Here is a 15,504-nt window from a genome sequence, read left to right as displayed (position 1 = left end):
TTCCATATATACTTATCTCTAGTAAAGTTCAAATTAACGCATGCCGGACATCTGACGCTTATTATAAAAGATACCATTTCGGATATTAATATTGATTTAAATAGCTCATGCATGTCGTTTGCCAACACAGTGGACACATAGTGCATAGCAATATCTCTAGTAATGTTCAAATTAACGCATGCCGGCACTTATTATAAAACATATAATTTCAGATATTAATATTGATTTAAATACTGCATGCATGTCGTTTGCCAGGACAATGAACACATAGTGCATAACAATATCATTCCAAATATTATGCCTGTTTCCGATTGCTTATCCACTTGGGCAACAAACACATGGTTCGTGGTTTATTCAGGCTTTTGTTTTTTTGAGATTTTTTTTCTTGAACTGTTTTTTAGGTCCGTTGCCGCCCCGTGCCCCTCACTCTCTTCGCGTTCTTCATCAGGGTCAGTGTGGAGCCACTGGTCACCACTCACCACATTGAACGGCTCATGGTTTATTTGGGCTTTGTTTTTATTGATCTGTTTTGGTGCTTCTTTGAAGGGGGTACGCGGAGAGCATGAGGGGCACGGCGGCTGCAGACCTCGAGCCTTTCGGCTTTGCCACTAAGGATTTGGTACGAGGCATCGAAGAAGCGGTCCATCTCCGATCTCTTCGAGGTGGCGCTCTCCGTGGACGCGACCGACTGCAGCAACACGGTGGAGGAGGACGAGGAGGAGGCCCGTTGCACCATCATGAGATGGATGAAGCGGATGAGGAGGTTGGAACCAGATGTAGCGGCGACGACAGAGGAGGGAGACGATGGGAGGAGAAGAGCATGAGCTGGAGGCGAATTTCGCTACAAAGGTAGGTCCCAACCTAGCCTACCCCTGTGTGGTCACATCGTATAAACTAGGAGAACGAGATGCAGATGTACATGCGTAGGGTAGAAATGGTGTCCTGGGTGTGGGAGGAAGAGTTGGCCACCGTCAAGGCCGTGGAGGCGGATGAGGAGGCGTTGGGGGAGGGGCAGATGCTGAAGAAGCGGATCATCTCCGACCTATTTGCGGTGGCACCTCCTGGGGACGAGATGAAGCAAAATGGGAGGTGGAAGCGTCGGCGTCGGCGTCGGCGTCGGCGTCGGCAATAGAGACGAAGATGTTGACAGCAGAAGGGCGTGTGGCGTAGAGGAATAATTTTGCCAGAAAAGGTTGATGGTCCAACCAAATCACAACTCACTATTATAAAAAAGTCATCAGTTAAATTTACAGTGAATTAATGGTAGTGATAATCTAAGAGCCGTGAATCAGTAGTGATAATCATTATCACTATCGGTTTTAGTATAAATCAGTAATGATAATCTTTTCAGATGTGTAAAAATACTTTACAGTGAACTCTTTAATATAAAGATTTATCTTAAGTTTGATATCAAACTTAAGATAGAAATCATATGCTAAAATATTTATGATAGAGTATTTTAGATCTATATATAAAAATAGAAACAGATGTTGTGAAGCTGTTGTGCTAAGAGCCCTTCAAACGTTCTACATCAAAGAGCTCCAGATACAGTAACCCTTCCTCATCTATTATACATCTTGTGCACTAGCTGACTAAATTTACTATTCGAGATAGTGACAATAGTAAGTCTAAAAAACGGCAAAAGCACCACCTTTAACTCTCAAACTTAGATTGAAGTGACTATGCCTTTTACCATTCCTTTAGATCTATCTATTGTAACAACCATCTTCACAAAACATTCGCGCAGTGGAGATATGAAGATAGGAGATGAGGAGACGTAGAAGGCATGCAGAAACACGTTGGCTCGAGAGACGATGGGCTCCGCGAACGTACGTGAGGTGGCTACCTACTCGGACGATGGTGAGAGGAGATGAGGAGACGGAGAGAGGAGACCATGGGGAGAGGAATGAGGAGACGGGGAAGATGCGTGTTAGCTCAGGAGACGGCGGGCACGATGGACATCGAGCTTGGTGAACTTTGGCTATGGTGAGAAGCTCGTGTGAGTGGTGTTGAAACCAGGCACAAGTGATAGAAGCGGCCACAGTGGAGATGATCGGTGACCACCGCTCCACCTTGCCCACCACTACCCGTCAAGAGCAGTTTTGAGGAGAGCAAAATGAGAGATGGGTGCGGCTGAGGGAGACATGTTTAATTTATAGAAAAATTATCATCGCTGGTTCATCGTCCTCAATTATTGCTCCGTCAGTGCAGCTTACGAACTAGCAGAGATATATATATTATCCCTGTCGGTTATTAAAGGCACATCTTTTTAAGAACTGGCAGTGATAAATATTTATCACCACTGGTTGGGATTATGAATCGGTAGAGATAAATATTAGCACTGTCGGTTATTAAAAGATACTTCTTTTTATGCACGTCTTTTCAAAAACCGATAGTGATAATTTGAACATCACTGTCGGTTCTTACTGGTATAGCTTTTTTTCGCACTGGAGGTTAAGAATTGGTAGTGATATATTATCACTATTGGTTATGTTTAAACCAGCAGTGAAGAGGAGGTCGAGAATGACCATTTCTATAGTAATACCTATATATTTAGATCGTATAGGCTAAAAGAACAGAACACGTAAAATATAATATTGTATGTATATGTTGTACAGTCATACTACATAGAACCATAGGAACGATATCAATGTATGTGCGTGCAAGAGGACTACCATGTGCGTTCATCATTTTGAACCCACCATCCTTTTCTTTCACCACCGTCTACATAGAAGAAAAAAATTTACAGATGTATGATTTATCATAAATATTTATTTACATTAAGATTTGTGTTAAAATAATAGATAAAATATATAAGAGAACCAATCAATAAATATTTATCATATGAAAAAGATGAGATATACCCAATTTCCACACCATACCGTGGAGTTGGCTTTCCTCTGCCTACGGTCGCCGTCACATGATGCCCCCGACGAGCCAACGCTACTGATCGCGCCACGTCACCAGCCGGTGATGCTAAAAAAATCTCATTGCCTGCTGTCCATCACACGTCGCTATCTGCATCTGCAGTAGTAAAATGGGGGGTGGGCTCCATGGCACGACACCAAGACCAACCAAGGCATTAAAGTAGGAAATAAATAAGCAACGCAAAAAAATTTGGCAAAGGGAGCGGGAAGACGTAATTAATTCGCCGCGAAGAAATCGAAGTCCCCAAAATTTTTTATTCCCCTCTGGAAATCGCTGTGCCATTTAAATAGCCTTTCCTCCCTTTCCCTTCCCCTTCTGACCTCCTCTCTGTCTCCTCCTTCCCCCAAACCCCACGAACGGCGACGCAGCGCCATGGCGGCCGCGTTCTCCATCAGGTCGGTGTGGAGCCGCCGGCCGCCGCATCGAAAGGTTGACTGTGTATTTGGGCTTTGTTTTACTTGATATGTTGTGGTGCTTCTGTGAAGGGCGTACGCGGAGAGCTTGCGGGGCACGGCGGCGGCGGACCTCGGGCCGTTCGGCTTCGCCGCCAAGGATCTGCCCCCGATGGAGGTGCGGGTCTTCCGGTGGTGGGAGGACGAGCTGGCCGCCGTCAAGGCGGCGGAGGCGGACGAGGACGAGGACGAGGACGAGGAGGCGGCGCCGGGGAAGGGGAGGGCGCCGAAGAAGCGGTCCATCTCCGACCTCTTCGCGGCGGCGACCCCCGTGGACGCGTCCGACAGCGGCAACGCGGCGGAGGAGGACGAGGAGGAAGCCCTGTACGCCATCATGAGGCGGATGAAGCGGAAGCGGAGGTCGCAAGCGGCGGCGGCGGCGGCGGAGGAGGAGGAGACGACGGGAGCAGAACAGCACGAGGCGGAGGTGACTTTCGCCAGAAAGGTAGGCCCGGCCCAGCCCGACCCGACCCGACCCACCCCTTCCAGCATCATGATATCATCTCGTCTTGTTCCAATGTTTTTCTCCTGCTTTTTTACAACGATTTATTTCCTGGCGATTCGATCTGCTCCTCCTGCATCGTTGTGATTTAGATTTTGATAGGCTGGACGGCATTGGAATCGTTAGATGCTTTCATTAATATCTAGCTATCTCCGTCGCATCAATGTATGGTATGTCTCATATCTCGCTTTTATTACTAGTATTGATAGGGCTGATTTGGTTGGTATTTGAGGATGAATGCCTTAGGAGGGGCCAAATTAGTTGCTGCTTTATATGGAAACGCGGCGCAGGATATTTTATGTAAGGATTATTTCGTTCATCACCCACCGATTGGCTAATCGAAATCGCGGGCCATTAACGCTAGCAAGTTCATGCGCAAGGGCCTTTTGCTGCTAGAAGATCATTTGCTGGTCAAAGCTGTACGAGTCTCGTGCCAAGTGTTGAAAGCTGTTAAGATCGATGGTTGTAGCCTGTTTCCTGCTGGGCATGATTACGTTGCTAAGCTCATGACTGTTTGGTGCGTGACTAGTGTTATTTCATGCTGAATTTGTCGGAACTGTTTCGGTCGACACGTGTCGCACTAAGTTCGGCACGTTGATGGTAAGGATCTCTGCAAGTTGAGAGCCTTCGTCGATGCAGGCAAAGATTAGTTAGATTGCGAGATGTTTATACGGTTAGCTTACCATGTACCTGTTCGCGACATGTACAGACTATCTAGCTACCGCTGGTATTATGGTACACCGTACATCATCTTACATATAGTGTGTCGTGTTGCTTTCATCTCATAACATGCACGGTAGCTAGCCCCTGCATGTGTGAAATGCTGTGAGGTGCGTACTACTCTAGACCGGTGTCCGGCCGGCACATTTCTGCTGGGTCTGGACCCATACACACGGGACTTCATCATAGGAAATGGACGTGGTGCAGGCATTTACTAGATCGAGATCTCCTGCATTATTTTCTCTAGTGGCAAACTGGCAATACGGGGACTTCATCATTGCTTGGGTGATGTTCACTTGTTCCGGGCGCCAAGGAGAAAAAAAATGTTCGCTGGTGAATACATATATGCATTATATATATATATACATAATAACTGGTCTGAAAAATGTCTAGTGTCCACTGCCAAACGTGGGCACACTGTTTAGGTGATCATGAAAATTTGGAATGTGTGGCTGCCACCGTATGCTCGATATGATGATCTGCTGTTCGTTTTTGTACGCTTGTAGATAAATTAATGTACTACACATAGGTACTTAATTAGTTGACCAACTGGATACAATATGGTATACGTTTCTCTGTGCATACAATAGTTTAATACCACATGTTAATGGTTGTAACGTTATTAGTCCTTTGACATCTTTTCTCTAGCTATAGGATATATCTTACTGGTGTTTATTTATTCGTACTTATTAATTTTATTCCTAGGCTAAGCTGATAACTTGAAATTAGGAAAAGTAACCGTCCAATCATAAAATGGTTGCACACAAAACTTAGGGAGCAATTAAAGGAAAATAAGAAAAAACGATAAGAGAAAAGGAAGATTTGGTTAAGAAAAACCTTCATTCTATGTTTTTGCCTTATTTTTTTTAATAAATAATGGACATTGAAAGTTATTTAATAGTTCTAGGTAACTGCCTGCTAGCATGTTTGTCATTAATTATTTTTTACTGGATACTTGGTTGCTTAACCCAATACTGCATAATTTTCTTTACTATTTTCCTGCTTAATTTGATAAACTAAATGCCGCATTGTAAATGCACATGTATCTTCTAGATGTTTATATTTTCCATACGTTTTTCTTTATGAATTGGTGATTATGCTACCGCTTAGATGGTCACATAGCTACAATTTTCACTATACTTCAACTGTAATTAAGAACCTAATCAAATCACCCTCGTTCTGATACCAATTGTTTTGGGCAAAGTGTCCACCTCAATTTTTTTCCCTTTGTCCACCTAACCCCACTTGTCATCACCTACTCTCCTATTTGCCCATCTCCCACCCAACTATATCTCAAATTACCATCTGTCCATGTAGTTTCGTTCTCTTCTCTATCTCACGACGCTTGAGCCATGCCGCACGTGGTCGTAGGGATGATAATGGGTCGGGTTTTGGGCGGGTGGAGCAAAAATTCGCCTACCACGAAACCCGGAATGCAAATCCAAACCCGCACCTGCAATTGTTAATGAGTGAAAATCTGCACACGCCCCCGTGCCCACCGGGTCTCAGGCACCATCGGGTTCTCTCTTCATGCAGAGTTAAAACTCCATGGAGTAATCCAATAACAACTTTCTGTATTAGATATGTAATTTTTTGCGCAACAAATTGATGATTTAAGATAAATCCCTAAGCTTGCAAGATGTATTCCAAAGGAATAATAACAATAAACTAGTTCAATATTTTTTTCCATACAAGGTTGCCCTTGGATTCCATTACCACATATAACGGAATTAAAAGAGTACCACATTCACCAGTTTAAAATGCAAAGAAAGAACGAAAACATCACAGGGTAGTTCCAACAGACTATGGTCTAGACTCACCCAGGCCGAAACCAGGAATCCAAACACTAAAACTAGAAGGCGAAGCGAGATACAAAGCTCAGCAAAAGTAAGAGTCAACTACGGACTATTGCAAACTCCAAACACAGAACTTAGTCCTTCAAACGTCATAGTCTTCACGTGCCTCGCGCCTTGACTTTGCAAGCTTGGGATTTGTTGGTGGAGATGCATATCTGCTTGACCAGGTCCAGGGTGGTGAAGCAGCGTAGCAGCCTATAGGATTCTAGCACCTTCCAGAATGACGTTCTTCATCTCTTCCTTTTGCAGACCTGCCTAGTATTGAAGAAATGCACAAGCATAGCACACAACCTCAGTTGGATATTTAACAGTTTTCCCCTCAAAGCATGCTTTGTTCCTAAGTTTCCAGATGGCCCAGATAATAGCAGCCAGACGAACCATATGTATGTGTTTCTCATTGGGCAATAGCTTTCTGATCCATATAAACTAGTTCAATATAACACTGAAGAATAATTTTTGCTCTCTTGTAGATTGCAACCAAATCACTAAGGTAACAATGATAACTAAAAGACATTGAGCTATAGGAAGTTAACAACTCCACATCTCTGCCACCTCCGGAAATCCAGGCACAGCATCACCTGTCGACACCCCTCCAATCAAATTAAACCATATTGTAGTACTCGCATCAAGGAATCGAAGAACAAGATGACCAATCGTCCATGGTGCGACATGACTAGGACCCAACAAGAGGTAGCGACGAGATCTAAGAGCGCCCAGTCGAGCCTTCTCCCCTTTCCCTTCTATCCCTGCAGATAGGCAGCTAGCTAGGCGTGTGCAAGCCTAAGGCAGAGAGGTCAAGGAGGAGGTGACAGGGTGGGTGACGCATGGGGTGAATGGGTTATGGGCTTTGGCTAACGACTGTATGAGGGGGCGGTCCGTAGTGGCTTGGTGGGTTGGATGGAATGATGATGGGAAGGAGGTGGAGTACTAAAGTTAGGCTTCTAGGGTAGCTGGGCTGAGGAACTAGAACTACATGTTAGTTCGGGGCCCCGATGGGCGCCCGTAGGCGAAAATCTAAACATGCCCTGGCCCACTAGACCCGTGGGTGGAAATTAGCACTCGAACTGGGCCCCACCAAGCATAGAACCTGCCAGGGGCTCACACCCATGGGTCCAACTGCCATCCCTACGTGGTCGCATCGGTCTTCCGCCGTTGCACATTGCATCATGGCTCCTCTAGGTATATTGGATGCGACATTGGACATGTTGCTTCTTTTCTACAACTTATTTTTTAGATGGCAATTCTTTTTTAATGGTGTGCTCGTCGCTATTGGGATGGCTTATTAGTTGGTGGTGGATCAAGGACTCATGTTTGACGGTGTTTAGGTGTGCCGAATGTGGTGGACCATGCAAACTATTAAAGTGCTGAATTACGTAGCAAGATTGCGGCATTTGATAGTATGAGGAGATGGGTGGCATCGAGTGGAGATGGCTCTAGGCTTCTTATTATTATGGGATGGTGTAGGCGAAGAAACAAAGAGTGCTAAGAGTTGTGAGCCACTTGACTAGCAATGCGCATAGTATGGACCGAGAAATATTAATGGTGTAAAGCATCTCTTCCAAAAATTCTCTCATCTTAGTCTATACGCTACATAAGAAACTAGCACAGCAGACACCACATTAGTGATAGTTGCTCAATACGCGCCACTAATGTCATATTAGTGACGGGTCTAATAAGGACGCATCACTAATATACCTTCTGATCAGGACTAGATATAGACCCGTCACTAATAAGTGGTTATCAGTGACGGATTGTAACATGATATGTAACTGATGATAATAGTGACGAGTTAAATTGTGACCCGTCACTAATGATAAGATCATCAGTGACAGGTCGTCCTAAGTCAGTTATTAGTGACGGGTCAAGTTGTGACCTGTCACTAATGATAAGATAATCAGTAACAGGTTGTCCTAGGCTAGTCATTAGTGACGGGGCAAGTTGTGACCCGTTACTAATGATAAGATCATCAGTGACGGATCATCATAGCTTAGTCATTAGTGACGAATCATAATTTGACTCGTAACTAATGATCCACTCATTAGTGATGGGTCATCCTATGCCAGTCCTTAGTGATGGGTCAACTTGTAATCCGTCACTAATGACCAACTCTAGTCCCCAATGACGATATTCGCAAATATTTTTTATTTTTATTTTATTTTTTTCTTATTTCTTCTCACCTCACCATCACTAGCATAGGAACCATTGTACATTTTTGCTCAAGTTGATGTAAGGTGTGGCGGCTATGGACACAAACGCACATTCCGAAAATGGTGCAGAATTCCGCGGACGAGAACTCAATCTTCCAAGCCCTTTTTGGCCTCGCAAAATTCTCCGAACCCGATTAGTCTGGGAGAAACGGATGTAACTTTTTTTAAGATGTACGTCAAACATCAAAATCAAAGTTATGCCTGTTTTACTGAATGCACTCCGGGTCACCTATCAAACTATAACCCTCGACAAAATTTAGCAAAATTAGTCCTTTTAACGAAGATTAAAAGGATAAATATCTTGTTTCTATCACAACTACATGATAGCAGAAGTATTAAAGTAGCTACACATGCGATGAGGAGGTCGTGGGTTCGATTCCCATGGAACGCAAACTTGAAAACAATGAGGCATATGGGATGGACCTACGTTGGAATGGTTCGGGTGAAAAAAATATTTTTTGACTTTTTTTATCGAAAAAATATGAAAAATGTTCATCGGTCATTAGTGACGGATCAAGATTACAATCCGTCACTAATGTTCAGTCGATAGTGACAGGTTACAGTTACAACTCATCACTAATGACCTCATTAGTGATGAGTCATCACCCGTCACTAATGACCTATCATTAGTGACGCGATAAGAGTGACGGGTACGGGACCTGTCACTAATACCGGTTATCACCTGTCACTAATGACTTTTTCTTCACGTAGTGATAGTCTATCTTCCTCTACAACATGACAACCACTTTCAAGCCATTTTGTTTGAAATCCTCTATATGCTGGTTATCACTTAGACCATCTCCAGATATATTCTCTTTATTTCGTTCCCTTCTCGATTCCCCTCCACGTTCACATTTCCTTTATTTTCTTTCATCTCTAACAGCTTCCATTTGAAAGGATTCGTGAAGGAAAAGGAGAGAGAATCTCGTTCTAAAGAGAATGACCTTGGGAATTCTTTCGTGATGGGAACTGTGAAGGGAAACCGTTGGAGCGCTGAAGGGAACGAAAATCCCTTCGTGAAGGGATTTTGGTCCCTGACGAGAATCCCTTGGAGATGATCTTACAATAACCTGGTTAGAGCCGGTCACCATGTCTTCTACCAATAAAATGAAGGCCTTAAGAGCAAGCAACTAGAAGATCCTCGTTGTATTGAATATTTGGAATGTCTTGATAAAGATAATGGTGACGATAGAGAAGCATGAAGCATAACAAGTTGCTACACTAATCATCATGCCACCGCTGACATCAATGACAGATTCAGAGCTATGAAGTAGGGGGCTCTCCCTCTTCTTCCTCCTCTTTTCCTTTTCTTCCTCCTCCTCCTCTTCTTTTCTTCATCTTCCTCTAATGCCCAAATTGAAGGGGTCTCCCAAGTGCGCCCGGAGGTAGGGGGCTTGAGCCCCCAACCCTGGATCCGCTGCTGGCTGACATTGTCATCGTCGTCAAGAAGATTCTATATGCATCCTATGCATATCACCAATCAAAGTCGTGCCATGTTTGGTGCAAAGCAATACAAGCGTCATGTGTAGGATTGCAAAGTTGCATGTCTCGACAACCAGAGTCACACTCCATGGCTCCACTACCCCGATTTGATCTCCTATGCCATGCACATCTTTCTCGTACCCCATTATTTCTTGACAAGGATCCTTGTAGATACCTTGTTCGTTATCAACGCTACCTAGTACATACATACATGTCTTATCAAGGGCAACTGATGAAACAATACATATTTTGGTACGAGTATGACGATTCCGATACGTACGTACCGGATGGAAAACGAACTGTACCGGTTATATATTTTTGTTCATGCATGAGCTGCAACAGGGGTGACCACAACACACCACTTGGCCGGTTATCCAGATAACGGTTGGTCCGTCCTTTTAGCCAGCGTAGCATTACCAGACACCGTATATCCAAAATGCAATTCCTTTTTCCTTCCCCTTGCAGCTGTGCTCATCTGTTTGCAAATTGCTTCGCAAATGGGTCATCTGGCTCTACAACCAGAGTCGCACTCTGTGGCTCGACTTCCTCGATTTGATCTCGAACATGTATTAGAGAGTTCCCATAGCAAGTGTTAGACCCTTGTTAGACACCCGTCACCTCTGCAATATTTGTATGTTGTTGTGAACAACACTTGTTTTAATCATGAGGACTCTAGGCCCATATATATACACGTGCAGGTGTGGGTAGTTATGCTAAAAACCACTTATACAATGGGGAAATACAAAAGGCTAAAACAGGACCATAGGAAGTGTTGGTGGAACAAGATTCCAGTGCTACATTTTTCACAACATTGCTGATGTAGAAAGACATAAGTCGTACTCACAATTTAAATAGGAGTAGATAACTAACAGACTATTAAGTTTGTGAATCTTGCAAATATGGAAAGCCATGATCACCTAGAGTCACCCATGCGCCAACATTGTTTTGTTTTTGTATGGTGCACATGTGCTTAGGTCCAAAATCCTGAATACATTAATAATCAATCAGTACATTAAGTTTTTTACAAGCTTTAGTTTAAAGAATATTTTAAAGCTTGTAGAATATTTTCCAATCAGTTTGAAATAACTGTGATCTTGAATAGATTCATCCTTGAATAACCCTCTATTAGCCTCGAATAATTTCCAGCATTTCAAATTTCTATGAATATACATGCATCCATTAGCTTCACTTTCTATAATGAACCTACTTCCCTAACGGTTCATCAGGCAATCTATATGCATGTGGTAATTGTTATGTCTGCTCTCTAATTGTTTTATATATTGCATTTACAGTCATATGTATCTCTTGTCATCATTTAATATTGACCAATTCTGCAGAAAGCATTTGGCAAGACAACTTTACGACTTGATACTCCTGAGGCATCAAATGAACCTGAAGATGAACATCCTCTCAGTACAGAGAAGGAAAAGACCCCAGATCTTAAGGGAAGGAAGCCTGGAAAAACCAATAGTTTACAGAAGAAGAAGGCTGATAGGCTAAAGTATATTGAGAGTAGAAAGGCTATTAAGGTGGGGAAGCAACGAGACACTAAAAAAGAGCTCCCTTTGCACAGCATTCTGAAGAAGTACACAAAGCACACATCTGTCAAAATGGTTAAGGAAAAACATTGCAGTTCAAAAGGCACTGGAGTCATCGAACTCTGCCACAAATCGGTAAAGTGTGTCAAATTTTCGGAAGTGAATGATGCACTGGGCAATAAGAAGCAAAGTTCCAAGATACCCCAACTGAAAAGTCTCTGCAAGATGATCTCTGATGCTATGACTTCCTCATCATCATCCACAGACATGTCCAGTGAAGGGGACAGACACATTGTTGCAGAAAGTAGTTGTTCTCACAAGCCTGAGAAAGTCTTCACTAATACTAAGGAAGTAGATGAGAATATAAATCATGAGAATTACTGTGAGCTCAGCAACACCGGGTTGTCCACTGGTTTGTTTGATCTGAATCAGGAGGCTCTCCCAGAATCTACCGATTTAAACGCCCCGTACGTTCCAAATTCAGAGGTGTCATATCTTGAGCATACACAGGACGGAACTTTCAGTACGGATCAACAAGTTCTTGATAATGGAAGAGAAAACCATAAAGACTTATCTTTTGATCCACACAGACAGGAACACCAGCTGCATGCGACTGACTTGGACACCAGAATAAAAGGCAAGTTGCCTTTTGCAATGCCAAACCGTACTGTTCAGGATTCAGTGCTGCAACAAAATTGGTTCTCCATGACTCTGCATCAGGGTGTCTCTCAGCTTTCCACTGGAGGTAAAACTCCTTCCTGTCAATGTCAAGAATGTAATCAGCCACATAGTGAGAAGACAAATTTTCATTCAGAAATGAACGTGCAGCAAGAGTCGAGGCCTGCTTTAGAACAAACCGTGCGCTTGATGGGTAAAGATCTTACAGTATCCAAAACCAGAGTTGACTATTTTGCTGAGACAGCACAGAAACACAGAGGTTCTTCTACTAAAGACAATCTGACCACAAGCTTGGTCTTGGAATTGCCGCGACAGGGCCAGCCTTTCCTATCATTGCAAGCTCAGAGTATCCCCATTGTTTCAGCAAATTCTGCAACTGCAACTCATGTTTCAGCAAATTCTGCAAGCACAGGCACAACTCAGGCACATTTTGGATACAGAAGCCCACATAATTTCAGCCACCCTTTGCCCACTGCCAATGTGTTCTCTGGTGAGCCATCACCATATGAAGACAGGTTCAGGGACTTTACAAACTCGCAGTCTCATCGAAATGTTGTGCTGGGGCGTCCACCTCTTCCCAATCATGCCAGTAGTGCAGAATTCCTTCAGAATTCCCCGACTCCTTGGCGTTATTACTCTGATCATTCCACTAGGACAGAATCACCATCAACATCATTTTTTACTACGATCACGCGACATCTGACACCATATTCAGATTACCGTGCCAATTTGCCTCAGCCATATGGTGTGAATTCTGCAAGCTCATCAATTCACCCTCATAACTCTGCGAGTTGTACATGGAGTCACCCAGACCGGATAATTCAAGGAATTTCTGACAGTAGAGCTTCTGCAGCCCTTCCATCCAGAAATGAAGACACTGGAACGACAAGAGCTGTTCCTGAAAACTCTGGTACTTCATCTAGCAGCCGTTATGTGGTGAGATCGGGCCCAGTAAAGCTCAGTGCTGGGGCAAAGCATATCCTAATGCCAAGTGAGAACACAGAAGATGACAATTCTGCACCAGTGTATTCTTATGTGTCCTTCGGTAGCAGTAATGGAAATGTTTCAGCGCCTCAGAAGAAAGGAGCAGATTTCCGTAAGTTCTAGTTCAAAAGCTGGACTAGTTTGCGCATCTGTTTTCTGAGCAGCTGCTGATAGGTTGAAGGTATGGCTATTTATTTCTGTTTTTTTTTTCTGTGTTGTTTTTCTTCAAAACATTTAGTTGCTTCAGTGCGGCAATTTTCAGCAAATGGTTGGATTCATTTAGCTGTATATGGAACTGTTTTCCGCTGTATACTATAAATAGCATACGTTTTTTCTGAAAATCCAACTGTTTTAGATTAGCTGAAAATCCAACTCTAAATTGAAAAAAGGAACTGGGGACTGGAGTCTCAGTCTAAACTCCTTTCTTTTGCTTTTCACGCATGTTAGAGCGCTTTAAGCTACCACAAGTTTTACCTTCATTTGGCCGGAGAAGTTTTAAGCAAAAGCTGAAAACCAAAATAAAGGCGCAGATCCTGATAGGTTTCCATGCCATAAATACGCTCTTTTTTATTGGCCAGAATGCGAAGGATATAAAATTCAGAGACACTCATCTGCTTGCCAGTGTCTATCTGTAGCAATTTGCAAGGCTCAATCTCCTCGGGCCAACAGCCATCTGACTGTGACCGCAACTTGCCAGGTAGGCAGAGTTGTTACCAAACAAAGCGTCAGCCTTGCTCACGGGCACGACCAAGCATTGGAATCGGGGAAATGGATCCTCTGCATTGAAGCAGTTAATGCATATGATGAACAGTTCACTGCATTAGCTCCGATCCAAGGTTGATTTCACAGGGATGGATCACAACCGAGCGCTACAGTATTTAGATACAGTGTCAAATCGGTACACAGTAAATCTGAGAACTGTTTCTACAGCAATAGTGATTAGTTAATGTGAAGTACTGTAGCACCAGACTTATTTCACTACATAATAAGTATTTCTAAGCATTAATCCATCATTAATATAGAGGATCCAAGTCCTGGAATCTGCCGGTCGCTGCAGCATCGGCATCTGCATCTGCAAGCACCTCACCTCTGCTGTTCGCTGCACGTTTTAGGCTCTGCTGCTGCTGTCCCAGCCTCAGCTTTGCTTCTTCTCGCACATCTGACATTACTGCATATATCTCTCTGTATCTTTTATGTTGTCACTTTGGATGCTACCAGTGTGGGTTAGATTACGGTGCTCAATGACACAATTCACACCCATCAACCGTGAGATTGAATTTGAGGGGGTTTTGCAGTTCTCCGGTTCACAAAATATTAAGACCTAAAAAAATCATGAACCAAACAGTTGCCTATTATGTCGACTGTATAATGTTGAGGAGACAGCAAAAATGATCCAGATTATCAAATGTCTTTCTCTTTTACTTTCATAATGTTTATTAACCAGTGTCTTTTATGCAAATTAACGTCTTTTCCTGCTCATTGTATTTGAAGGTGTTGAAGATGATGGCAAATGTAATCGATGCTGGTGATGCAGAAGATACAATATACAATCTGGATGATATCAAGACATGAGATCATCTGAAGGAGGGTGTATGGTTTTGTGGCCTGGAAGACTTTTCGATCCCTTTAGTTTGTTCTAAAAAAGAGAGATCCCTTTAGTTCTGTAGTCTTAGTCCTTTCGTTAAGAGAAATGGCAAGTGCACTCAGGTGTGAAGCATGCGAACTTCTAGAGCATACCTGGAGTGTTTATCTAGCAATCGGTAACAGAATAGAATCTCAATGCGACTAAAAAGGTTGTGAGTGGTACAATCGGCGCGCCATCTGGATTTCATGGCTTAAAGGGAAGTGTTACATAATTCTTTAATGTTGCGGTGCTCCATATGTAGATGATTAGTTATGTGGTTTATTTTATTGAAACTAAATTACAAGTGGAAATATCACAAACACATATAACTGAACACATGCACAAACCAAACACATCAATTGGACCCCATTAAGACAGCCCAAGTTGATGGTGGGTGTTACATATCCCACTTGGGCTGAGTTGGATCCAATTTGATATGGAACAATAAAAAGATGTATGGTGGGATAGAGATCTTTTACCTATGATTTGGGCTATCTATAATGTGACAACAGGATTAGATTTGCGTATATGTT

At 43.1% G+C, this 15,504-nt stretch overlaps 1 protein-coding gene across 2 annotated transcripts; it reads left to right on the top strand.

Moving 5' to 3' along the window:
* Nucleotides 1-550: 550 nt before the first annotated feature.
* LOC133898943 (uncharacterized) lies at nt 551-15,203 on the top strand. 2 transcript variants are annotated; one of them, XM_062339776.1, is made up of 4 exons: nt 551-849; nt 3,414-3,825; nt 11,485-13,528; nt 14,839-15,203. In XM_062339776.1, exons 1-3 carry the CDS (start codon nt 563-565, stop codon nt 13,468-13,470), a joined length of 2,685 nt encoding a protein of 894 aa, XP_062195760.1. In that variant the 5' UTR covers nt 551-562; the 3' UTR covers nt 13,471-13,528; nt 14,839-15,203. The 2 variants fall into 2 exon arrangements, with proteins under 2 accessions (XP_062195760.1, XP_062195768.1); XM_062339784.1 differs by lacking the exon at nt 551-849 and adding an exon at nt 3,125-3,323.
* The last annotated feature ends 301 nt before the right edge of the window (nt 15,204-15,504 follow it).

Source organism: Phragmites australis, chromosome 2, assembly GCF_958298935.1.
Source record: "Phragmites australis chromosome 2, lpPhrAust1.1, whole genome shotgun sequence".
Taxonomy (NCBI): Eukaryota; Viridiplantae; Streptophyta; class Magnoliopsida; order Poales; family Poaceae; genus Phragmites; species Phragmites australis.
The sequence above is the reverse complement of the archived record's forward strand: the minus strand, read 5'-3'. Positions and strand labels throughout refer to the sequence as shown.